Source organism: Fundulus heteroclitus, chromosome 5, assembly GCF_011125445.2.
Source record: "Fundulus heteroclitus isolate FHET01 chromosome 5, MU-UCD_Fhet_4.1, whole genome shotgun sequence".
NCBI classification, from domain to species: Eukaryota; Metazoa; Chordata; class Actinopteri; order Cyprinodontiformes; family Fundulidae; genus Fundulus; species Fundulus heteroclitus.
Genome location: NC_046365.1, coordinates 25594649 through 25622032, shown reverse-complemented (window position 1 = coordinate 25622032; position 27384 = coordinate 25594649). Strand labels below are relative to the sequence as shown.

General features: G+C 39.0%; 1 protein-coding gene across 1 annotated transcript in view; it reads right to left on the bottom strand.

Moving 5' to 3' along the window:
• The window catches only part of LOC105918827 (complement C3), a 52248-nt gene extending 31025 nt beyond the window's left edge, over nucleotides 1-21223 (bottom strand). Inside the window, 18 exon segments of the mRNA XM_036137297.1 lie at nucleotides 783-909; nucleotides 5085-5180; nucleotides 5182-5241; nucleotides 5329-5517; nucleotides 5605-5699; nucleotides 5796-5895; nucleotides 8340-8486; nucleotides 8678-8793; nucleotides 13156-13276; nucleotides 14309-14411; nucleotides 14489-14582; nucleotides 14663-14745; nucleotides 14833-14921; nucleotides 15978-16051; nucleotides 18057-18222; nucleotides 19427-19622; nucleotides 20839-21004; nucleotides 21139-21223. Of these exon segments, the coding sequence (XP_035993190.1) occupies nucleotides 783-909; nucleotides 5085-5180; nucleotides 5182-5241; nucleotides 5329-5517; nucleotides 5605-5699; nucleotides 5796-5895; nucleotides 8340-8486; nucleotides 8678-8793; nucleotides 13156-13276; nucleotides 14309-14411; nucleotides 14489-14582; nucleotides 14663-14745; nucleotides 14833-14921; nucleotides 15978-16051; nucleotides 18057-18222; nucleotides 19427-19622; nucleotides 20839-20921 (1939 nt within the window). The 5' untranslated portion in view covers nucleotides 20922-21004; nucleotides 21139-21223.
• Nucleotides 21224-27384: the final 6161 nt, after the last annotated feature.

The following is a 27384-nucleotide window of genomic DNA, read 5'->3' as shown; positions in this document are numbered from 1 at the left end:
ACTTATACCCAAATTAAAATATATATTAGTAACTTAAAATTGTTATTGTAGACTACAGTAGATGTTGTCAGGCTGCCATTGAGCTATCCACAACAATACTTTACTGTGAAATTCTGCATTAGGAGTATTCTTTTTACTTTACGCTACCTTTCAAAATGAGTTTTGTTGAATAATTATAGTTGACATAGTTTATGCAACAGATGCGCAAGAAAGAATGTTACTCAAAAATATGGAGAAGTCAGACGACAGTAACAATACGACAAGAGAGAATGGTCTCGTAAACAAACATTCCACCATTTATTTAGCAAATATTAATTTGAAAATACATTTCCTTGGCGTAAAAAAAATGGATAAAGGTACTTGTACTTGGACTGGACCAGACCTGACCAGACTTAAAAAGTCCAGCAGCAGGCAAGTGACTGTGGATGAATTTAGCTTCAAGTAGCGATTATCATTGTGTGCTAATTTATGACCTCTAACATAGTGTAAAGGGCAGGAGAGATGGAGGAACAAAACTTCTTTGTTGAGCACATTGATGCTCCCTCTAAAGCTTTATTCCCCAGCATGATGCTAAAAATGCTGGAGAATAAAGTATTCACATTATCCACTCATACATTTTTTATACCCGGGTATTACATGGGGATGGCTTTTGCCTATCTCCAGCAATCACTGGGTGAGAGGCAGCATACACCCTGGACAGGTCGCAAGTCCATCACAGGGCAACACAAATACACACAAGACTAGTTTGACATTACTCAAGTGAAAACAGGAGAAGGTTTTACCTGTTCTGTCCGGTGTTACATCATTGTTGTTCACAAACAACAGTCCTGCATCATAGAACACATTCATGGCATCCTTCCCTCCACCTGGTTTGCAGCCTGTGTCATATTTCTCCACTACATCCCATATCTAATCAGAGAGGTAGATTAAAGAAACAAAATGTAACCACATGACATGAGATTGGAGTTCCACCACAGTGATTTTATCTTTTTAAAAGAAATAACTAAGGAAAGCATGATCCAGGAAATAACAACAAACCCCCAAGAATCATGACAGTATTGGAGAGTGTGTCCATCGATGATGTTCGGAGTACTCATGGAGATTATGGAACCGTTTTCATTAATTAACATAATGTAGTCGGTTGGTTGGACGTGAACGGAGCAGAGCAAGGAAGGAGGATGTGGAATCTGGGGGTTAGTCTTAGGATTCTTTGTGCATTCAGGCACAGTAGTGTACTTGATGACGGTGATGCAAAAGATGACTGATCCAAGAGTGTGTAGATGATAATGACTGATCTAAGAGTGTGTACATGATGACGACGATGACCATGATGACAACGACGACGATGATATAGTGTAGATGATGATGACTTTTCAGCTTAGTTCTCAGCGTCTGAACCCACCTGCAAACCTTCCAGAAGACTCCCCGGTTTTCAAGTCCCAGCTGGCAATCTCCGGACTTTCAATCCTCCTGCCCTGCTCACCCTCCACCGTGCTCCCCTTCTCAAGATCCAGATCTGTTTGAAGGACTGGAACACTCCCCTGCTCATACCTCCCTGGCGGATCTCCACTTCAACCCCAGCAAGAATTCAAGCCTTCATTTCTACAATATTCCTCTCCATCAATCCCTAACTCTTTAGAGCCTCTGCTGCCCTTCGGTCCGAGCTTCCATTTCTGAAGTCCTGACAACTCACAGCGTTTCAATAAACCTTTTAAAAACTCCTAAGTGTTTTTTGCATGTGGGTTAAATCTTTGGCAAAAACCATGACACCAACCCTGGACTGTATGCAACCCTGTATGCACTGCCTGCATTGTCTATTAAACATTCCCATAAGGATAAGCAGGTATAGACAATCAGTGTAGGACTACTGGATGAATCAATACATTTTCTAACAGCATATGAAGACATTAAAAACATGTTCTTCTACAGCAAATGTCTTATGAAAAATCAAGTTTTTTTGATAGCATCCATGAGCATCATATACCTTGCTTGTCATTTATACACGTCCAAAAAGCCTCGGAATTGGCTTCAACATTTTTTGACTGTTCATTTAGCTTCGGATTTTTATAGTTTTTGAAAATATATGAAAAATCCTTGAACACCAGGGTTTCTGCTACATGTAATTGATGGTGGTCCCCGCCACATCAAAATTAAAACCGCCACACCTTCAGAATGAATTACAAAATATGTTAAAAACAATGTAAAGCACATAATATAGCATAGCTACTGTATATTTGCACATTTATTCTAATCATAATCAGAGTTTTAAATTAATTTAAATAACATGAAATGTTAAAATTTACTTTATTTAGAAAAACTAACATCACTGACTCCTCTCTGTCTCTCTGCTAAGCTGCTAGTGTAAGAAGCTACTGGTGGCTACTGTGTTGCACTGCTCTTGGAACTGAAGGAAAACTAGAGACGGCAGTCCAGTGTTGCCCACCTTAGCAACTCTCTCACTGTATTTGGGGACTTTCAGACTCTTCTAGCAACTTGTATTTTTAAAAAAAGCAACTAGAAACAAATCTAGTGACCTTTTCTCTGTAGACGCTGCCTATTGGAGGTGACGTTTCAGCGCATGTCGGATGGGTCTCCCAAGCGATGTCAGTGCATTTAATTGTACTGAGGAAGCTGTTTGCCCAACTAAAATAAATCATAACTCCGTAAATAATCACTTAATTTTCACATGGGTTAGTTTGTTACAAATGGCAGAGATGTGTGGTTATGATACAGGATGCTGTTACACATAAAAATATGTTTTAATGCTGAAAGATGTTTAAACAACACATTTCATATATGTATGTTTTTTTTACAGACAAATACATGGCATCTTAACATATAAATATGTGATTTCATACTGAAATACTTTGTTTTATGCTATTTAACAAAGAAAGTTGTGTGGTATGCCATATTATTAAATATGTAAATAAATATGTGGTGTCATGCAGAAATACTTTGTTTTATGCTCTTAAACAAAGCGACATGTGGTATTACAAATTAATCAATAAACAATTAATACTTGATAATTAATACATTTTATAGTTTAGTAAATAAACAAGTTGTTCTTTTAAATGTATTTCACTCGCTCACATGTTCAAGCCTGAGCCTTCTCTACACACCAACAAAAATATCTTCATATTTTGTGAGTGCTACGCATACACACAGTTTTTTTAATGCTTGGAAATGTGTTCTTTAAAATTTCCAGGTCATTCCAATGCTTTACATTACATTGCTTGCACCTAGGGCTAGACCTTAAGACCCCTGAAAAAGAACTGTTTTGCACAGCTTCTTGCATGTTTTGGTAGGCTGTAACGCCAGGATACTTAATTTGGCAATGTGATTCAGCCTTAATTTGTGAAATACGGTGATAACAGACTAATAACCATACAATTATGGTCCATTTGTTGGGTTTCTGCATTGTTCTCGCCAGGTACAAACGCAGCTTTAGAACCAATCTGAGCCCAAAATGGTGATCTGCAACACATGCTCTACTTTCAATAATTATCCCCGGTTATTGTAACTATAAGCTGCAGACAATATGGGTAAAGGTTCTCCCTCTGCATTTACTCCCATTGGCTGCTATGCAAGCCTTGATTTGGAGAGACCCATCCAATTTGGCATTGATGCAGGATGCGCTCCTGCACTTAACGAGGCATCTATATATATATGCCTGTGCAAATTCTCAGTTATCCGGGTCATCACAACAGCAAACAGGCTTAAATCAGAGACAACTGGACTTTTGTTCAGTTCTTTCTAAAGACCTCTGACTTAGAATGCGCAGAGGAGGATGGGCCTCCATGTCCTTAAAAACAGCTGTGCACCAACTACAGGTTGCTCAAGTGCGAGCCCCCAGAATTGACAAAGACTCCTGGATAGGTGGCAAAACCTCTTCAGAAAGAACTGAGCGAAAGTTCGGTTGCCTCCAATTTAAGCCTGTTTCCTGTCTACGTACATCATGTCTACCATTACTGTGTCAGGACAGCTGTTAGAGCTGTGCGATCGTGAGGGCTCTCTATTTCCCTCAGCGCTGTCTTACAGGCAGTTGACTCTTCCTGACAGCCCTGCATACAGTCAGAGCAAAGAGAGCAGCGAGGAGACCTGCTCTGTTTTCACATTGCAAATGTACAACCTAAAGCTGGTGATGATTTTGCCCTGGATTACAAAGCTGGATATAACTATGAAACGGTTTTCAATCTAATCTCTTTTTTTCTCTGTAACCGTTGCACCAATTACCTGATTATCATACACCTTGAATCACTTTGAGAAAGAACATTTTAGACTTTAGAGCTTTAAATGGACTTGCTCCTCCTCCTCTAACAGATTTTATAAGCAAAATAAAAAACATTACTAGAATAAACACCAGAGCTTTAACCAGAGGAGACTGTAATGTTCAGCGGCGTAGGACCAAATTTGGCCAAATGGTTGCGTCCATCAGAGGAGCACAGTGCACAGAGGAGCACAGTTATGAAACACTCTGCCAGCTCATGTTAGGGGCTGTGCAACCTACATAAGTTTTAAAATCTCCTTGAAACATTGGTTGAAAACTTACCAGACATGTGTTCACAGGTGAATTAATCTGTTTCCTTGGGCCTGTTAACCAAATTCTATTGTGATTTTATGTTATTGGCATCTTATATGACTGTGTCCACTCTGTTCTTTCCCGTAGTGTCTTGTTTAATGTTCAGTTTTCTTACCTGCCTTAGGACAGCGGATGCAAATTAGCTGTTGTGCTAATTCTGGCATATTTACATTGATGCTTTAAGCTGACATGTTTATTAATGTGCATTGTCCTAATTCAAATAAATAAATAAATTAAATTCAATTTATTCACCTTGTTCAATGTGTGTTCCTCTGATTACTGTGGTTTGGTAAAACTAGATGTACATAGCATGGATTCAGGCAATGGGTATACAAATTCATGCATTATTTTATAAAGTAATGTGAATGGATGTTGCATTTCAATTAAATTTTTATTGACACCCCCCCCCCCCCCCCCCACTCCCCACCCCCAACACACACACACCCGTTCGACCACCACAGTTAAAAAAAATCCTAGAGGAAACCCTGAACAGCATAAAATGTACCTTTTTCTGTGTCAGGCGATTCTTGTTGTTCAACACGTAGACACTTTTGTCAACAGCCACCAACCCCACTGTGGCCCCTGGATCTCCTGTTATTTTTTAGATTGAAAGACCTGCGAGGTTCATAACTTGCAGTGGGCCTCGTCATTTCTAGTTTCAGCTAAAGGAAACAGGAATAGAAAATATACATTTCCTGATCTTTTACTACAAAATAATGCACCATCTACATCATTGTTGTGTCTCTCACCGTTCCCATGCAGGTGTCGGTCACATCCACCCAAACAGAATCTGATACCAGTTCATTTTTGTTTGTTTGATAGAAGGCTACAATGCGGAATGATGGCAGCATTTCTTTTGTAATATCAACCATAAATGCCATCTGTTTTAGAATGCCCCTTTGTCTGAAATGTTTCACCAGCTGACCTCTACTTAAAATCTATGGAAAAAAAGTTTTTCATTAATCCTTCATTACTTATAACAATTATGATTCATGCACATGTTCAAACCGGCGAACAACTCTCACCATGTATGTGATGTCTTTTGGCTGATTTTCTGGCCTGGTAAAGTACAGGTCGATTTTCATCTGTTCACCTAGCTTCACTTCAGCTGAATGAACACCTGAAATATTGTTTCACAGATTTTTGTACACAGTTAATACACTGCACTTTCATGTTTGGCATTACTTATATTTTACTTACTCGGAGCAACACTTACTTAGGTGAAGTAAACTATCAGTTGGGGATTTATAAGGGAGAGCTACCATTGTGGCTTTTGCTTGCCGATGCGATAAAACTTGGGGATGGTTGGTCCTTGCCTGTGAAGAAACAACTCTGGTGAAGTAAAATACACATAGATAAGCCTAAGGTATAGCATAGTCTTATGAATTTCCAATTCGATAAGTAATTGTCCTGCATATTTCAAGTGTTTCCCTGCCCCCATATACCTGACTTAAATAAGTTGAAAAAGAAGCCACTGCAGCACTTGATGGCTGCTGTAGAGGTAATGCACTCATTTTTTTTCAGGTGTGCTGGAGCAGAGACACATCTAAAACATGTAGGACAGTGAGTCCTGACGACCAGGTTTAAAAACCCCTGATGCTTAGAAACTTCCTGACCTCAACCTTGCAGAACAGCTTTGGGATGAACTTGAACAGAAAGTGAAATTCTGGTTTTCACATCTACACATAAATCTCCTCCCACCCAGGTCTTTTGGAAACATTTTACAGAATAAAGTTACTATTGCTGGGAGCAAGGGCCCATCAATAAATTTTGCCCTATAGAATAATGACGGGGCTTACTGACTATGGGGCAGGTTATGGTCCTGATTCAGCATAGGTTTTCTGCAAACAGCCACTCAAACTAGCAGGAATGGCTGGAGACCAGAGTCAGGATTGGCCTGGTGATTGTGGCAGGAACTCGTAGATGACCAGATGATACAGACAGAGACTAACTTAGCCAGATAATGTAGGCAGAGAAAGAATTGACCAGAAGCAGCCGAAGAGTCCCTACCAAGGGCAGAGCGAGACACAGAATCCCCAGGAGCAACCTGAACCAGGTGGCACACACAAGTACTAGTGAAGCCAACTAGCAAGGGCTGGGCAAGAACAAGTCAACAGGATCAGCAGGCTGAGCGGCACTAACACTGGGGAAAACCCATGCTGGCTGGTGAGTGAGGCAGGTATAAATAGGTGGAGTAACAGGTGGAATGAATTGGCCTAATTAGCAACAGCAGGTGAAACTAATGAATGTGAGGTGAACAGTTACTGGGAAGGGTGGAGCATGGAGTTGAGAAAGTTCAGTCAAACAGTCCAAAAGCACAAAGAAAAATCCAAATCATGACAGGTCCTTTCTTTTGGTATCACTCATAAAGTAGTACAAACAGCTATGGTTTTCATTTTCAATGGCAAACTTGTTATCTGTCTGCATAAATATTATATTTCATCCTCCAACAGGCCTTCTGTTTCCCTGTGTTTCTGTTTTGCTATTTGTTTTACACTAGTTAAGTGTCATACGTTAGTGGGTTGATTTTATTCAGAAACTCCCTGGAACTCTCTCCTGGGCTGCAGAGTCCTAACTGTCGCTGTAGACCAAAGCCTCTGCATCACCATCCGACTTGTCCTGCCCACAGCTGTTTCTTGGCGTCACATATCCAGCCATCAGCAAAGAAGCTATTTGTCCCATGCGGCAGCGCTTCCAACACTTAATGCCACATTGGAAGTAGTGGCGGGGTTCTCCACAGCCGTGCTCTGCATTTCCTCTCCAACATGTTCTCTAGTGGGCTCATTTGTGTTAGCTGACACTGTAGAGTTGTCCATGTAAGCATTGCCAGCAGAATGTCCCCCAGTAGCTGCATCCATGGCCTGTCCAGAACCACTGAAGTATACCACAGCTTCTACTCAGGCCACTTGGGGTCTGGAGGATGCTTAGCATCCTGTTCTGGTCGCTGAGGGTCCGGGGAACGCCTCAGATCCTATTTTTCTTGCTGTGGGTCCGGAGGATGCCTCAGATCCTATTTCAGGGTCAAGTGCGGGCCCTCAGTGCCTGTCTACGTTCCTAGGCTCTGTGGGCATGGAGTCTAGGTGGACCCACTTACTACCAGGTCTCCGGACCATCACCATGGGTCCAAGTCATCAGAGCTCTGATGTGGGTTCCAATGGAACAGGTATCGTTCTCAGGATGACAGTGTTTACTCTACCTAGATTTTCTGTATTTTTAAATGTTTTTTTTTTCTTTTTTACAATTTTTTCTTTCAGTCTTTAAAATACCAGATTTTGTACAAATTTATATTTTTGTCTGTCTGGTTACATCATTTTGAATATTAAGTCACTTATTATGATTGGTTACTCAGTACATATGTGGCTTTCTTACGAATTATTTTTTTTTACTTTTTTCGTTGGCTACTTTTCACTTCTACTTAAGTAAAACAATATGCTGAAATAGTGCTACCTTTACTTGAGTACAATTCTACCCACCTCTGCAACCTATTACCTAACCTAATTATCAGGTTCTTAATTATAAGACATGCCCCTTAAATGGCAAATGCCATATTTTAAAGATTTATTTTTACGCTAAATTAATGTCAAGACATTAAAATAGGTAACATATCTAGATGCAAATGTTAAAGTTGTAGAAGCTCAAGTGTAATGCAGAAATCAATACACAACTATAATTTACAAAGAAAGTAATATACAATATAATAAAAGATACAAATAAACAAGGTTGATTGAACACTTTAAGTCAGACATTTCTGAAAACGTACACTTATTTCCAGGCGTTGCATTGATGAACCAGTATTGATGGGAAGTCTTGCCATCCCGTTGCTTTTAGTTACAGCCGATATTCCACCAGGATTAACCAAAATAGGTACACTGTCTGCTGGAGAGCCATCCGGATTAACAACTTCGACCTGTCATTAATAAAAAAGGGTACTTTATGATATAATACAATTATGTTATATAATTTACATACTGTATATCTAATAAATTCCCTACCTATTAGTATATAACAATTGTAAATCACTAAGACGATTTCAGTCACACAGTATCTGTAATAGTGTAACAATTCTGATGTTATAAGGTATGAAAAACTGTTCTTTACCATTACATCGAAAGACAACCCAGGTTTGAAATATTCAGGTGTTTTTTTAAAATGGATTGTGTAGGGGGATTCAACAATCATGATTCCTCTTAATTCTGCTTCTACCATTTCACCACCTGTCAAAAATGCATAAAAATGATTAATTTAAACAAAAGTTGAGCAACTTCTTCCACCTCTGCAGCATTTAAATGGAACTTTTTAGGGCCATTTCTCAGTATTTAACGTTTCAGTATGTTACGGCTCCAGTCAGTCCTGGCCTTATTTTCCTTTTAGGGGTTCGAGAGACAGGCCTTCTGCAGGTGGTTTGCATTTCCCTGATTGGTGTTCTGCTGCTTTAAAGCTGCTATGCTTGCAGCAGAGGGGAGGCTCTCTTCCTGCTCTCCCTTCTCAGAGCCCCATTTGGTTTGGTTTGGTTTGGTTTGGTTTGGTTTGGTTTGGTTTGGTTTGGTTTGGTTTGGTTTGGTTTGGTTTGGTTTGGTTTGTAGCTTGTCTTATGGTTGGGTTTTGTTAGGTTTGTTTTGCATTTGCTTATTTCTGGTTAGTCATGGTTTCTTATTTTAGGTAATCTCTCTTTGGGATTTTATTTCTTTAGTATAATTTAATAAAATTTAGTTTTAATTTAAGCAGAAAATCCTTGTGTGGTCTCCTTGTAATGTTATCCCACCAAACGAGCCTGGTGGACGTAACATTTGTGGGGGCTCGTCCAAATTTAAGTGGACCAATTAGGCTTGATTGGGCTCATTTTGTGTTCAGGATGCAGTTACATGCCCTAACTGTGTTTGTCCTGTTTACAGGTTGCTGATAGATATTTGGGCTAGTTTAAGGTGTTTGAAATCTTACTACAGTTTGGACATTTTTAATGTTCCATTTGTATGTGGTTGGAGGTCCATGAGGATTCTGGCACTTTTTTTGGAGGGGGGGAGAGAAAAGTCTCTGTTTTGTTAGGTAAGTGTTGTGTTGGTGGTTTTGGCAACTCCATTTTAGATGACCCTGTTTATTATTTTAGTTTGTTATTTTTGGGCTGGACTCTGGGCTGAGGGCACCACCGTGGTTGCTGCCTGAGAGGTTTTTGACCTGGAAGGATTTGCTGCCAACGGTATCTTGGTGCTTCAAGTGCCTTGGCTCTTGGAGGAAGGCCTGAAGACTAGGCTAAGGTTAGGCAGGGTTCTGGTCACTCAGTTAGCTGCAGGAAATGGAGACTTGCCATTTGTTTGTACCACTCATGCACTTCCTGACAGTGTTTGGTTACAATGTTTGGTTTTTCTGACTAGTTTTGTAAGTTGGATTATTTTATTCAAAAATGGGTTTTGTGGGTTCTGTTTTTTTTGTCTTCCCCAACTGTAAAGCTACTGAGAAACTTACAAAGGAGAAGATCCGTATAGTAGCTGAACACTTTAAAACTGATTTTGAAGCTGCAAGACATGTTGTGATAAACCTGTTGTCCGAGATGTCCGTCTTCAGTGTCTGTCTTGTGTTTGTATTGTGACCTTTGGTGATGTGGAGAGGTTAGCCTACTTGTGGTTGGATCACATCTTGTGTTGCTGGCTTTCTGAAGCAGTAACTTTTGAGTGTGGCGGTGGACCATGCTGATGTTGATCCTTTTTGTTGGTGTGACTCTCCACATTTTGTTGGTCACTTGTGTGACTTGTTGACGTGGTAACTTGTGGGTTTTAAACCACTTGGTGTGTGTGACCATTTGTGTTGTGGTGTCAACAGTTCTTAGTTGGTTTGGATTATTAGTTGCCACTTGTGGTATTGTGTGGTAACTTCGTGTAATAATCCATTTGACTGTTGTGCTCCCTTTTTGGGGTCACATGTTGCCATCATCTAAGTCATTTGTGTTTTTTCTTAATGGGCATTTTTAATTACATCAGGTTATTTGGTTTTTAAACAATTTGTATTCAGTTTTGTTTCAATAGTTCAGCTCCTTCTGACTTATTTTGCTGCTCCTTCTTAGATTTCGGATTATGATAGACCAAACATAAAAAGGAAAATGGTTACAGAGGTCCTAGGTAGGATCCTCTGTTTTAAGGGGGGAGGTGTTACGGCTCCAGTCAGTCCTGGCCTTATTTTCCTTTTAGGGGTTCGAGAGACAGGCCTTCTGCAGGTGGTTTGCATTTCCCTGATTGGTGTTCTGCTGCTTTAAAGCTGCTATGCTTGCAGCAGAGGGGAGGCTCTCTTCCTGCTCTCCCTTCTCAGAGCCCCATTTGGTTTGGTTTGGTTTGGTTTGTAGCTTGTCTTATGGTTGGGTTTTGTTAGGTTTGTTTTGCATTTGCTTATTTCTGGTTAGTCATGGTTTCTTATTTTAGGTAATCTCTCTTTGGGATTTTATTTCTTTAGTATAATTTAATAAAATTTAGTTTTAATTTAAGCAGAAAATCCTTGTGTGGTCTCCTTGTAATGTTATCCCACCAAACGAGCCTGGTGGACGTAACACAGTAATAAAGCCTAATTCCTCTACACTGTGTGCACAATTATCAGACAGCTGAACTTTTGCGGAATATTTTCATTTTTGTACAGTTAACGTCCTCTCAGTCAAATCATTGTGTTAAACCTAACACCTGCAAAATATTAAAAAAAAGTTTTGGCTTTCTTAGTAGAATACCTATTTGTATTTGTTATTGGTGTGTGGAATTAATATGCGACCAGATGAAAAATAAAAATGTTCTAATGTTGCTGACACTGTTGAAATTAAAACAGTAGTAACCAACTCTACATTTTTCACTAGCCATCTAATGCTGTCAACACGCTCCACCACTTTCCCCTGTCTGCAGAGAGGAGCGTGTGTCAGTCCTCCTGGACCTCCTGTAGTCCACTATGACCGATTGTTCCTGGAGCACCACTGTGTCAGATTGCTGACTTAATCCTTGCAGTGAGACTCATCATTGTTAGAGATGAGACCCACCACAGTGGTGTCATCCTCAAACTTCACCACCGTCTTTGTGGGGTGGACAGCAGAACAGTCTTGAGTGAAAAGGGTAAATAGAGCAGATCTGAGGACAACCCTGTTGCGTTCCTGTGTTGGGGATCAGTTGGGTAGATGTGCGTTTCCCTATCCTCACCACCTGGGGCCTTTTGGTGAGAAAGTCATTGATCCAGTAGCAGAGAGGTGTGGATCAGAGCCAGCATGTCTGGGAGCACGGTGTTGAATGCTGAGCTGAAGTCCATGAAGAGCATCCTAACATAGGTGTTGAGATGCTGCAGATGAGTCAGAGCTGAGTGCAGTGCCGGTCAGACAGCACCTCCGTGGAGTGATTCTCCCTGTAGGCAAACTGCAGGCTGTCCAGGCCAGCAGGGATGGCTTCCTTGATGTACCTTAGGAGGATCCTCACGAAGCACTTCATGATGACAGGGGTCAGAGCGATAATCATTGAGGCAGGTGATGAAACAATGTAGTTCCTCCAGGGCTAGTTTAGCATTAGCTTTAGGCTGGATGTATGTAGCAATAATAATCACAGAGCTGAGCTCTCTAGCCAGTTTAAAAGGGCTGCATTAAACTGTTAGGTATTCCGGCTCAGGCAAGCAGAAGCTTCTGATCATTTTTATTGCTGTGCAACACGTGTTACACGTATTTAACATTTGTATCTAATATTCGCTAGGAGGAAACTAGGCAGAGCTAGCCTGTGTGGATTAGCCGTTAGCCTTGTGTGGAGGCATGATTGTGATCCGCGTCTTTTCCTCCTGTGTCTCCTCCAGAAATTAGGCCTAAGAGGCGGACAGAGCGGATGTCCTATTGTCCATTGTATCTCGGGTGGAAAAACGTCCCAGTAGCTCTTCTCTGCTGTATTTGATTAGAGCCTGCAGTGGCGATAAAACATACAAAACACAAAAAACAACAAAAAAAAAAAAAAGCCGGCTTCCTTTAGCCGCAACAGTCTTCTGCGCCGCCATATTGTTCAAGTGACCAGGTGCCGGCGCCGGCAGCGTGGGGACTGCTGGGATTTTGAGAGCGAAGGCTTCTGGCCGGGCTTCACACCGACACCAAGTCTTCTCTCTCGGCAGCCACTGCGGTGTGGAGCCCTAAATTTTTAAATGTATGGTCTAGATACTCATCCTGTGGATTATTTTATTATTTAAAACAATTCAAGATATTCTTGCATTTACATTATTTGTATTTTTTGTTTTATTTATGTTTTTATTATAATGATTTCTTTATGATTTTATTTTACCGTTTCTCACATTTTTTAGAGGGTATTGCCGCAGAGTAATGCTTAATAGCAACGGGACGCAAAACAGAAGGTGAGTCTTAAAGCCGCCGCCAGGAGGTGTTCACCAACACTCCTTACCAGGTCTGTTGAAAACCAAAAGCACTACAGTGGAGCGGAGCGCAGGCGGGACAAGTAGAGTGATGTGAGACAAGGGCGATGGAAAAGTCCCATCAGATTACCATCGGAGGGACTTAGAATTGAGTGTTTTTTTTCCCTCAGGTCAGTTTGTTTATCTACCTCACCTTCAGAGTTAAAGGTGGTGTCTCTTACCACTTTGAGTCAGCACACTGACAGATACATATATAGAGTTCCCGAGCAGTTGATTGATGTTTTGGTAGACGTCTGTGATGTGTTCCCTTAGTAGTTTTACCTCTCCATTACCTCTCTGGATCTGTAAAATATTATGCAATAGTTAGGCCAAAATTAGCAACAGCTAAATAACCTGGATAAATCCTCTGCTGCAGAGGATGTTGTAGGTATGTTCTAGCAATCAGTATCTAATGCTGCTAGTACTTTTTTCATTGCCAGAAAAATCATGTTGGAAGACACTTCCTGTCAGAAAGAAGATGCTGCGTCCTTGCTTTAAGACTAATTAGGTTGATAAGCATTTACCAAGCAAACACCTGAGAGGAAGAGTAAAACTTGAATGTTATTGTCAAGAGCTGTGGTAATAAAATTTCAATATTTGAAAAAGATATTTTGAAAATCATCACCTTTGAAATGGCAATGGTCATGTTTGGAAAATGCTCTTAGTTTTAGTTGGTGATAATTGAGTCATTTACGTTATTAAAAATAAACAGTTCCAAAGTAAAGAAAAATACTAGTGTTAAGAAACTATTTATATGATATAGTGAATTTAAATACTAAACAATTAATAATTCAAAAACACTTGACTTTGCTGCCCTCCAGCATTGTCCATGCTAGTGAAGCATTCTTGATGCAAACCAGCGATGACAACACGTTTACTTGAATGTAAACATGGCTGACAAACACTTTTCCCTGAGCCAATTGCAATTAAGTCAGGTATCATTAACTTTCTAATAGCCTGCTTTTTATCTGACCGTTCATCAAGACAACCTAAAACTGATTAAATTTGCTTCCCTAAAAATGTAAACGTTAAAGTTTCTGAAAAACAATATTTATCTGAATCTGAAAACTTTTTTCTTTCTGATGAAGGCCTCAACCTTACCCAGATGTTAATGTCAATAGCTATTTTCATTAATGTCTAAAGAAAATGTTACTGATCAGTTTTATTCTCAAATGCTCACTTTAATATCTTAGTTAAATTTAAATGCTTCCATTAATGGGGGTAAATCTTTGTGGAGACAGCAGATGTTTGGGCTTGTAGGTGAAGGATAAAATAAAAATCCCCAACAACTTTCAGCAAACAAATTTGCATAATGTGCAAACAAAATCTACTCACCGGGACTCTTTGAAGAGAACTTGTGAAGCTCTTTTTTTCATTTCCAAGTATAACTCCAAACACCACATAAGCTGTTCCATCCACCTCTTTACCAAACATATACCTTAAAACATACAGGAACGGTCAACACGTCACTAAAAGAAAACAAAACAGGACAATCAAAGTTCTGCATCAACCTACCTAGCTTTGATGGTGATCTGGAGCTCTTTGCTGTCAACATAGAAGAAGGGACTCTCAGGTGGGGTTGACAATTGAACCTCAAAGCTAGGAAGTACTGAGAAACAAAACATTGTTGGATGTGTGCATACAGGTAAAATTGTCTTAATTAAAATGAAGAGTTTAGAAAAGACTTACCATATTCTTTAACTTCAAACTCCGCAGTGAAACTCTCTGCTGCGTTGCTGTGAAATTTGGCCATCATCTTCCAATTTCCAAAGCTGCGCACATGCACAACAAGTTTGAGATTACTTTCTGATGGAGATAAATAATTCAATCATACATTTTTCAAAGATGTCTGAACCTACCTCACAATGTTACCCAGAGTGTAAGTTTCCGAGTAGATTTCTGACCCCAGGGAGATTAGTTTAGACTCTACCACAATTCCACCAGGGGTCTAAAAATAAAAAACAAGTATGTTCCATTCATTATCAACACCTTCTTATCCATGCACATGACATACAATCACGCATCACACACCTATGGGTAAATTAGAGTAACCAACCTAACAAGACTGCAGGAAGAAGTCAGAGCACCCAGAGAGAACACAGGCATGCACAGGGAGAACATTCAAACTCTATGCAGAAGGTCCCCCAAGTTGAGATCTAAACTTGGACCTTCTTGCTGCAAAGCAACAGTGCAGCCCACATGTCTGTTCCTTTCAGTAGAATGGTTTATTTAAATGGATCAAGAGTTTCTGCAATCTATGAGAGCTGATACTCACCGATTCAGATTTCTTTTCTTCCCTTACAGCACAAATGTGTTTCATGTTACAAGTGATTTTCTTTTAACAGACTGTAGCCTGAAAATGCTGGTAAGAAAGTCTACATTAACATGTATTCTGGTCTGATGTGTAACAACTGCGTATATTTATCTGTTATTGTAGTATTATTAAGCATAAAAAATAGAAAAATCCTGATTTTATAGAATAAATATGCAACTTAATAAAACAATACATTACAAATTGACAACTTAATTATGTATCGAATGAACTATTAATAGACTGGTACCACTCTTACTGGCAATGCTAAATTAAATCCTAAAGTATATGTTACTGAAGTTTTTTTTTTTTTTTTTTTTTTTGCAGTTTCATATTAACAAAACATCTGGGAAGCTATAATCTAGATTAGCATTGTTATTTATTTTGTTCACTTTGGAAATTGGAAAGTCAGAAGAAAGATAACTGTGAAATATAATGGGTGCTGTGTACTATTGAGGTCCTGCTTTGATACTATAGCCCGTTGGAATCAAGGCCATCATGAACTCTTTAAAGTACCGCAAGATTTTCAACATCTAATATAATACGGTTCCCAAAGTAGTAATATATTTAAAGACAAACTATTGAATGAAAAGCTGAGTCCAACCGCTTGACTGGTAGTGTTTACACATCCCTTTACTAAATGTACTAATACGTTTTGAGAGCAATGTATTTATGAAACATATTGTACAATACCATAATATCAAGATTAATTGAAGAATCCGATGGAGACTCCATGTCAGGCCACATCGTAAAAACCCTGTAGCGAACTGTCAGAGACACAGGAAGAGACGTGTAAATTATGCAATTTCATCTGGTGCTGAAGTATTAAGATAAAATTCAACATTACAGAAACAAAAACAGGAAAATGTTTCATGAAGAAACTAAAGAACTTGTTACATATTTTACTAATCATTTATGAACAGAAAGATAACTGGAATTATTCTTTTTGCCAGTCATTATAAGTACTACTTCTATGTTGTTATTCATGTTAAAAGTGTTAAAGGTGTCCATGAAGCATATTCCTAAATAAGTTCCTATTATTAATTCAATTAAATTTTATTTATATTATGCCAATTCACAGACCGTCATCTCAAGCCACTTTAAATTAAATTACATATTAACCACATTTTTTGCCTTCATTGCTTTGAATCTTGTTTCTAGGGATGTTTTTTTTATATTCTAAAGCAAAAAATAAAAGCAGGTATATCTGATATTATAATTTTTTTAAAGGGAACTAGCTTTTCATTTTAAACCCATTTTGATTTTTACGGTCTACTTTTCATTCTTATTTTAGTTTAGAGATATTTTTAGTTTAACATTCATTGCCATCAAATTGAAGGCACGTTGAAATAAGTGGCATTCAGTTCAGAAAGCTCCATCCATCCGTCCGTCCATCCATCTCCACATTTTTTAAATAATTAAGTTTACATTTTAAATGAACAGTAAGTGATATTTCACCACTAGGTGGTGATTGAGCACTGTCTGTAGACCAAAACAAGTTTGTAGACCAAGCTGTGCCTCTCACTCCTAGCCAGAGCCTCGCTCCAACCTGGCAACCAACCCCTCCTTCCCTTCTCACACGTCGCCTTCTATGCCCCTAATTGTAAAGGACAAAAACACATCAAAACAGCCTCACCTTTCGGAGGGACATTTCAAGTGAAGAAGTAAGTCATAACTTGATAATGTTTTTACTTGATAATGCTTTTAGCGAGAGAACATCTTGATCTGCTGGGGTGCTCTCCGCCGCTTTGCTTCAACACTGCGCTGCTCTGAACAGCGCAGTGGCACCTGAGCGGCAGCTGTTCACATGCACGTACATGCACGATCCGGGCATGTAAACAACAGAGAGAGCTGCAACGTGAAGTCATACCATAGTCCCTCTGAAATATTACTATTTCAGTATTCTATCTGAAATGTTGAAATTTTGCTTATTGCTCCTTTAAACATAATATATGTTATATAAGATTATAAATCTAAATAAACAATGAGAAAGCAAAAAATAAAATTATTTATTTATTTTAATATCCACTAAATTGGAGTGTTACAATATTTAATCTTTTGTACACCTAATCTACTTGGGTGTGTTTTATATAATACTATTTTGTTGCTCTTGTTTATCTTATTTTATGATTGCCACAGTATTTTGGTTCAACTCTTGTTGAAGGCTGCTTGTATTAATACGTTATATTACCTCACAAGCTCAGATTATGGGTTATATCTCAATATCTCCTGAAACAACTATCCTGATACAACGATATTTTTCATGTCAGCTTTTCCACGTCATGCAGGATCGTTCAAAAATTCCTATTGCTCAATGCAGAGGAAGAAGACACAAGTCATTGTTTTTGGTCACAACAAGGGAAGGTTAGAATTTTTTTTATTCAAAACAGGACCTAGATAAACGCTGCATAGGCTTTCCAGGGTCAGACGCTGCATCTAGAATCTAAAAACCTTAACTGTCAAACTGTTACCATGAAGATGCACGAGTTTATCATTTCTATCATGTCTGGGCTTTTTATTAGAAAAAAATGTGTATTTAAATGTTGCCATTTTACCGTTGCTTTGTTTTGACAAGATTTCCTCATAATGTTAATGTTTTTATTTGATACTTTATGTTTGTCCAGTGTAGCAATCTTGACTACTCTTTGTATGAATGATCCCTATAGATACAATTTTGTTGAGCTCACTCATTGTTAAGACTAAAATTCTACAAAAAAAATAAATAAATAAATAAAAAATTCTGCAGATTGTTTGTTCTGCTAAAAGACTCACCTGTGCTGCCGGGGGTGTAGATGGGCTTGTCAGTCTGAATGAAAATGTAACCAGATTGAAAGGAAACTAATACTACTTTTTCGAGCGGCAGTTGACCAGGAAAGTCGGCCTGTAGAGTAACATACTGCTTTACATTGCGATCGTTGACGAAGCGGTCAGCGGGAATCTGGGAATAAAAACAATTGCTTTAAATATTGGGTAAAACATTTCAATTTATAAATACTTACCTTTTCAGAGAAGCAAGAGAAGCAAAAACATTAAGACAGGTTTGTCTTCTGAGTCACTACATTTTTTTTTCAGTGATCATATGATTTGACAAGCTGTGGCCTAAATTATTTTTTAGACTGAGCTTAATCTAATTCTACATGTCTTTTATTAAAATAATCTCTACAACCCATGTTAAACAGATTTGTAAAATAAAAAAGTTATATTTCAACATGTTCTACAAAATTCCTTGTCTTGTTGATGTTGATAAAAAATAAGTTATAGTAAATGACCACCCGTGAGTCAACTCAAACAACATGCATAGCCTTGAAAAGTTTTTCAAATTTTCATACAATACTGCTTAAATTGTCAGCTAATTTTGTTTGGATTTCATAAGTTACGGCAATATAAAGTAGACAACAACCAACCGATGTTGGTGCATCGTGGGATACACCAACATTTTCCTTCTAATAGGAAGTAGAAGGTAAATTATATGTAATCTTTACAAAATAGCTGATTTCTAGTAGGAATGGATGTTGATGTCTAAAGTAAAAACATTTTTTAAGACTTGGTACAGAAACTCGACATTTACTCAACACTTTTTTCTCCAGGTTCTATTATCACCTCAGAAAAGCACAAAACCCTCTATACTATTCTCGATTCACTTTGCAATTCCGTACCACTTTGTGTTGTTTTATAACATGAAAATCCGAATCATTTGCGGTGAAACTAGTGATGGAAACAAAAAAGTGCAGAACAGGGCCACAGTGGTGCTCTAGCTGTGCATCTGTATGGACCAGGAGACCTCGCATTACCACAGGAAGAGAAAGAATGTGTCATCAATGACTCTAAAGCACCTCAGCTACCTAAGGTTCTCTTTCTGTCATCTCTACTCCTGATGCTCACATCACAATTTGAAGTGATAGAGATGATAAAAGAAGATAAAAGACAAAAGAGAAGGACAAAATTTTGTCTGGGATCCATGTCAAACCAGAGGTCTGGAATCAGGATGGGGGGAGTGGGGGCTAGCATTCGTTTAGCAAGCAGTGAAGGTAAACATGTTTTAGCCGAAGATAAATTTTAAACCTAGTTATGAGACCATCATAAACGAAAAATAGTTTGCTGCACGGAAACCAGATACTCCCAAGAAAAAAATGCTAATTTACCACAATTTTTCCAAATGCCTGGAAATCATTTTGCCTTGTAAGTGTCACAGATGTCCATGCATACTCTGTGGTTTTCGTTGGATGGTTCTTCACGGATATTCTAACATCCACATTTTGTTCCACGCAGTTCTGAACCTCTATAAAAATCCTTTCTTCTGTTCCAACTCTCAGCACGTTGGGGGCAGTCATCAAATTCCTGAGAAAAGAGTGCACATAGTTTAGAGGTCTATCCCAGGAGTTTGAAAGCTCACTCTTAGACTTTGGTTTTCACAGTCCAGGAAAACATAAAAAAATGAACCAGACCATTACAATTATTAAAGTAATGTCAACGTTTTGTTGGGAAACACTCATTAAGAAACCCTGAAGCTATGTGATATTGACTACAGTTAGATTATTGATATGAGAGTTGGACGTTTTTTCCACCTCCGATTTGACTAGTTTTTCTTCATGCCTGATGTGTAGTCTTTCACAGACGTCTTTAATCATCTAAACTCAGGGAAGAAGAATACGGATCTTTGAACTTTGAAATACTGAACATGCAAAGAGTTACTTGCCAGTGATACGTTGTGACAAAAAGTGGCAGCACAAAAATGCTCAAAGAGGATTTTGCTTTTAGAGGCTTTTACAAAAAGTGCTGGAGTCAAAAGGAAAATCATCATATCGCGCAGAAGGAGATATATGGAGTATTTACCGAAAACAGAATCAGTACTTTATGCCTGACCTTAGACCAAGACCCAGTATTGATTAGATAAACAAAACATTTCATCATTGTTCTCGGCTCTGTCAGTCTGATGAAATTTTTACCTCCAAGTAAACAAAATGTGCTCTAATTTACTTGCACTTGATCAAACAAAGGTTGATGGCTTCTGTGTCGAAATAAATGACACAAAAAATGTGTTTGAAGCCAATACCATCTTCACCCATTGCCTGTTGTTTTAACCTATATACACTGAAAGATGTTGAAATCGAGTGAATTGAAGTTATCTTCTTATGACGGAGGGAACAGCTAGAAGTCCATAAGAATAATGTCTATGGATTTACGTGACCGGTTAACTTTATGTCTTAGTGATCTGTACAGGTTGGTCAATAAATAGGCAATCCAACATTTATGTTTTGGTAAAGAAAGTCTTTAATAAATATGAAACAGTTTTGGTATGATTTAAAATATTCATGCCCTAAAAGCCATTTTATCATAAAAGTACCAACATAAACAATTGACAGTAACACCAATAGAAACCAAATGAGTAAAACTAAATGTAATAAATGTAGAAATGCTTATATTGCAAAAAACAAATGTTTCACCTCTTTCAAAAAAGCAAACAGATGATCTATGACTATAAAATGTGGTATGACTAACATGATAAACATATTCAAACTAAACTCCTTGTGTACAGTATGGCAGGCCTACTTACATTGGAGATCCAGCAGTTGGAGAAAAAAGGGAAGAAAATGCAAGGCAGGCCATCAGCCACAGCGGGACCCAAAACATCCTCATATTGAATCCTATCGCTGCTCTGAGTGTTTCCACTCACTATGTGGCTCCTTTTTAAATGGTTTTAGTAGTTCCTCCTCTTTCTTCTGTCTCACCCAGTTTTCAAGGATTTGGATATGTTGTTAGAACAAACAAAAAACATGTGTACATTCCTGATGATGAAATCTAGTGGAACTGATTTGATTGGTTAAAATAAAATTAAAATAGAACATTAACTGACCTTACAGGAACTTTTCAAGATAACTAGTACCTTGACACACTGTTAAAGTCGTAGCATCGAAATTGTCCTTCTGTGTGACCAAGTAACTTATTTGTTCTTGTAGTCTGTCACATATTTACCATCCAGTTTTAGGTCAGCAATTTCATCACTGTCCTTGCATCTATTTGTTTTCTGGTGGGATTCACTTCTGAGCAAATTCAACAAGATAACTTGCAGTTTACTGGCATTGTAGAGATCAAAGTACATTAACTGTGAAGCAACAATTTTGTAGTATTTACTTTTGCTCAATGTGTAAGGGTTATTTGCTGATGAAGTGTGAAACACTTTGAGTGGTCAGTCTGACAATAAAAGCACCATATGAAATTTTAGTCCAAGTACCAAACTTCCATGCTATACGTCATACCCTATGTGCAACAATTTGATTTGTGTTAATGAGCATGTTGCTGTGTACAAAAGAACTGCTGTGTTTTTTATGGTTTGTGAGTACCGAAATCTGGTTTCCTTCAGCAAATTTATTTTAATCTGTTACAAATTGTGACTACTACATCCACTCATTCTCATTGTAATATTCAGTTCATCCATCCATCCATTGTCTACACCTGCTTATCCTTGTAGGGGGGAGAGGGGGCTGGCGCCTTTCTCCAGTGGTCACTGGGCGAGAGGTGGGGTCCACCCTCAACAGGTCACCAGTCCATCATGGGACTGTAATATTCCGGTTTTAGTTTTGGTTTATGTTATTATTTTTAGTTTTCCTTCTCTCTCCTGTTTTTGATTGTCTGGTTGTTTTGAGTTCTGTCTTGTTTGGATCCTCGTTTTGTTGGTGTCTGTTTGGTCTTATTTTCTACCTTAGGGTTTTTGTCCATCAGTCAGTGTGCTCCTTTTATCACTTCCACCTGTTGTTGTTAATTAGTCCCGCCCTGCTCCCCTGTTCCGTCACCTATTTAAGCCCACTTTAGTTATTTGTCTGTTGCCAGAATGTCTTGTGTAGTTCCCTCCCGTCAGCTTGCGTTTAGCTTATGTCTGGTCCTGTTTGAATCCCGTATGTTTCCCTTTTTTGCCTCCTGGATTTTGTTATTAAACCCCTTTTTCAACACTCAGCTCCGTGTCTGGCTCACATTTGGGTTCTATCTCCACGATTCATTACAGGGACAACCACCTTCAATTTAGTGTATTTAGTGTATAAGTACAGTACCAATTTACAACACATCATTTCAAGGCACTTTAATAATAGTTAATAATAAACAAACTTTATTGATCTCACAATGGAGAAATTTACTTCTGCATCTTAACCCATCCCCTTGGGGAGCAGTGGGCTGCCACTGTGCGGCGCCTGGGGAGCAATCGGGGGTTAAGGGTCTTGCTCAGGGACCCGGAGTGCCGGCACTGGGGTTTGAACCAGGTACTTGCATCCTTCTCTGAGTGCAAGCGCGCTGCTCTAACCACTCGGCCACGAACCCCCCCTTCTCTGCATTTAACCCATCCCCGTTGGGGAGCAGTGGGCTGCCACAGTAGGGCGCCTGGGGAGCAGTCGGGGGTTAAGGGTCTTGCTCAGGAACCCAGAGTGCAGTCAATTCTGTCAAATCATACAGACAGATGACACATGCCAGCCAAGACACCAATTTTGATGCACTTTTAGAAATGATTATCTGCATTCATAACAATGTTTCATATTATAAAGAGGCATACATACAAAGGTGCAAGGTTTCGGAGATGCTGGGTCAGGGGATTTGGTGCCCTACATCAAATCAAATCAATTCATTTACAGTACAGACCAAAAGTTTGGACACACCTTCTCATTCAAAGAGCTTTCTTTATTTTCATGACTATGAAAATTGTAGATTCACACTGAAGGCATCAAAACTATGAATTAACACATGTGGAATTATATGCTTAGCAAAAAAGTGTGAAACAACTGAAAATATGTCTTAGGTTCTTCAAAGTAGCCACCTTTTGGTCTGTACTGTATATAGCACCAATTTCCAACACATGTAGTCTTGAGGCATAGCGTCAGAGTCAATTCAATCAAATCATGCAGACAAATTGGTCAAAAGGTTTTTCTATGTAATGAAAACCAACTGATTGCATTGAGTTATTGACTTGCAGCATTCACTTCCTCTTGAAAGAGTGCTTAGCCATAGTGGACAGTTGTCTACATTAAATAGTTGAATTTGCAGCAATCCCTCATACTTCTAAGTATCCTGTGATTAAACTAGAAGTCTGTTAATATTTTAAGCTTACTTTTTTAATAGAGGACCGAGATCTCTTGTTTGGATTTAATACTTAATAAATGTTCTATTTATTTTCTTTATTAAATCCAGCAGTCAAAAAAGCTTTTTGTCATGCAACGAAAGACTATTTGCTGTATTTGAAGCAATGCAAGGCTATGCAAACACAGAAAAAATATAGGCCAACTTTCTGGCACCACTATATACAAAGTCCTTATGTGCCATAAACAGCTTAAAGAACTGTTATAAAACTAATGTAATGTTTTGCAAACTATTAGTAATACATCACCCTGACCAGGTGTACCCCACCTCTTACCAATTGAATGCTGAGACAGGTTCTAGGCTCCCCACACAGATAAGAGGGTGAAAAAAATAAATGGATGGATGGATCATTGCATGAAAAGTGTGATTTTCGTCACTATGCGGCACTGTAGATTGTCGTGGAAGTTCGGGTTAACGGCTGTTCGCGGTAATTTGCAGTCAACACCGAAAACTGCCATGAATTGTCAGAAATTGACGTGGGCCTTCCTTGGGAGTTGTCCCCCCATGACCCCCCTCCTCCTAATTCTAGGGGAGGCTTTAAAGGGGAAGTCCGGTCAACAAGGAAAAATCAGGGTATCATTAGCTATAACGAAAACTAATACGTTTGTGGTTATTTAATGAACTTATCTTTAATCAATAAGAAAATAAAAACATAAATTGTCGTCTGAATTACTGTGTATGGGGGCTGACATTACTGCCCATATTTGGGCAGTAAGGGGCGTTTGACATCACATCCTGGGGCGTGGAAAAGCGGAAGCGGTGACAGCATTTCTCTCCGCTTTCCATGCTAAGTCAATAGGAGCCGTTCTACATAGCTGCGATCATCAATAATTTTTTCGGATTTCCAGAGGACTTCACCGCTGACATTCCCAAGAGCTATTGTTACAGCAACAATGCCCACGTGCATGGCCATCGGATGTTCCAACACAACTGGTAAAAGTAGAAAAAAACATTGCTTATTTCAACTTCCCAAATCATGAGCCACCGGGCTCGGTGCTGGATTGCCAACTTGAAGAGAGCGGATTTGCCATCTAACTTCTGGCCAGAGAGAAAACACGTCATATGCAGTGACCATTTCAAAGAAGAATGTTTTGAACATGACATGAGAGCGAGGATTTTCGGTAAGTTATTTTTTATTTTAGAATTTTTTATTTAGAATTTGCGGGGATGGTCACCGAGCAGAGGGGCGGAGGGATACCACATGCGATGTGGTATCCCTCCGCCCCAGCATGTGCTGGAACGCTTTTATATTTTAATATTTATACAATAATGACCACCTGCCCTATTTACTAGAGGGAAAATATATAACTTAAGTCACTTCAGCGCCATCTCTCCTCCACTGTGTGTGTCTGTGTGCGCGCTCCGCTGCAGCGCCGGCAAAGCCGTGCTGCGGCGGAGCGCGCACACACACACACACACACACACACACACACACACGCGTGTGTATACATATATACTGTAGGACCCGACTGAGTTTGCACTGGAAATAGGTAAGCTGGATTCCGTCAAAAGTCCGGTTTCTGTCAAGAAACTCTTCTAAAAAAATCCATATCGCTATCAGATGATGATAGCTCCACGGAACTCTCATCACTGTCATTAAGTACTTCATCACTCTCTGCTTCGTACAGAACACCAGTCGTCACCATGTTGGAAAATAGTGCGCCGTGACAAACAGAGCGTTGAAACTTGCTCAACTGCGGGTCCGCCGAGTGACGTCAAAAAATGGGAGGTGACAGTACTATTCTTGACCAAGATGGATTCCTCCACATAAACATGATTAAATGAAAATTATTCATAATTAAAAAAACTTATATTTTTTTGCACAGTATGTAGTACTTTTATATTTAAAGTACTTTCAGCAGTTTGAATTCTGATTTTGACCGGACTTCTCCTTTAACATGTAAATGAAAATGCTGTGAGCTATACAAACGCAAATCAGTGTTGCAGGGGGAGGTTTCTCCTTTCTTAGCAAGACTGAGCCACATTTCTTCCTTAATGCAGACTTTAGCTGTGGGTGATTGTAGAATGGTATGTGACCACAAGTCTTACAAACCTTTGTGCCATCGCGTCTGAGCTCGTAGGTTTCAGTAAGCATGTATACTGTCATACATTTTGGACAAACCACATACTGTAAGAAGTTGTCACGGAGGACACCAGTCCATTTCCTCAAGGAGAATAAAGTCTTTGGAATATTGCTTGCAAAGGCAGTGAGGGAATTAGCACACACAGACAACATTTCCAAGTATCCACATGAAATGTTTGATGCACAAAAGAAGTGATGTGATGGCTTTGTCAGAAATCTTGAAGGTTGATTGCCATGACAAAAGCATCATGGCCAGAATTTTCATCAACAAGTCTCCTGGTTTTTCACTTGTGGACTGATCACTTCGTAAAATGTGTTATTTAGTTAAAAGTTATAAATTTACTGAAGGCTGTGGCTGGAAATAATTGTGGTGCAGATAGTCAATCATTATTAAACATATATAGGGCTATCATGAGATCAATAATACATTATGTTTTATTTATGGAGCAGCAGCTAAAACAACAATACAAAGAATAGATAGATTACAAAGTAGGGCTTTACGTATATGCACAGGAGCAGTGAAAACAACACCTATCAACGCTATTTTAGTAGAGACTGGAGAAACTCCACTGGAATTCAGAAGAATGAAATTAGGTTTAGTATATTGGATGAAAATTAAAAGTAGTATGGATGAAAATGTAACTTCAACAATTTTACAAACTTGTTGGGAATAAAAGGACAGGCCAAGAATGGAGTCTTAAAGGATTATTGGGAAATAAAGGAAATATAAAGGATATTTATAGATTAAGGAAAGCATAATTTATTTATTATTTATTATCTTCAGAATACAAAATTAACAAATAGAATTTAAGAGATGTAAAACAGTGTTGCTACACACTCATGAACAGTAGGTGGCGGTATGCACCTTAAAGTTGCTTGCGATCCGCCATGATAGAGGAGACTTTTTTTAACAAAACTTTAATTTCAAAAGGCCAAACAATTAAACAATTGAGTTAAAACCAAGAGTCATTTACATAAAATTCTTAAATAAGAAGCTTGTTAAATTGAAGTTCTTTTCTTTCAGACACTTCACATAAAATCTTTTTAAAACCCCGCAACTGCATAAAATCCTCCATGTTCTGCATGGCTCTGTGGAAGTGAAACTCCAGCCTAATTCTGGCTTTAACGTTGCACTTCCACAGAGCCACAGCATCAAGGTGAGGTCCTCCCTGCAGTCTGTCTCTATGGGACAAATAAATAGCCATTTTCGCCTCACTGATTAAAATGTTTAAAAGTCTGGCCTTTGCCCTGGTACTTTTATTTTGGCACACTCCTCCAATAAATAAAGAAGTAGTAAAAACAGTGCCAAAAAGACTAAAAACATTTGTTAAAAGGCTAAAAATGGTCTTTAGTCTGTTACAGTCCATAAAAACATGAAAAACGTTCTCAGACAGACTGCAGAAAGGACACTCATTTAAAACAGCCCGATTAATAATGGATAAAAAAGAGTTTGTGGCGATGGCACCGTGTAAAATCCTCCATTGGAGATCACCAGTTCTCTTTTTAATTGGAGGCTTATATAAAGTCCTCCACTGGGGTGCTCTACCAGCAAGTCTATCAGTCCATACACAGACTGCGCGGTTCTCAAAGTGTCTTCGATTTATCACTTTGGAACAAACTCTATAAACAGTTTTCTGGTCCATAGTGGATAAAACCATCTTCTGTGGGTCCAGGCTGGAGAGCAGAGGTCCACTTCTCTCCGGGAACCCAGGATCCAGGATCAGGCCAGGAAAGGAGTCCATCGGGTCTGGCTCTCACAATAGTCACGGAGGAGGCTCCTCTCCTTGGCCGACATCTTTCCCCTCAGGAGGTCCAGGAAGCGCCGCACCAGCCTGGCAGACCGTACCCCCATCACGGAACCCATGGCCTCGACGTTGGAGAGGGACGGTCCTGCAG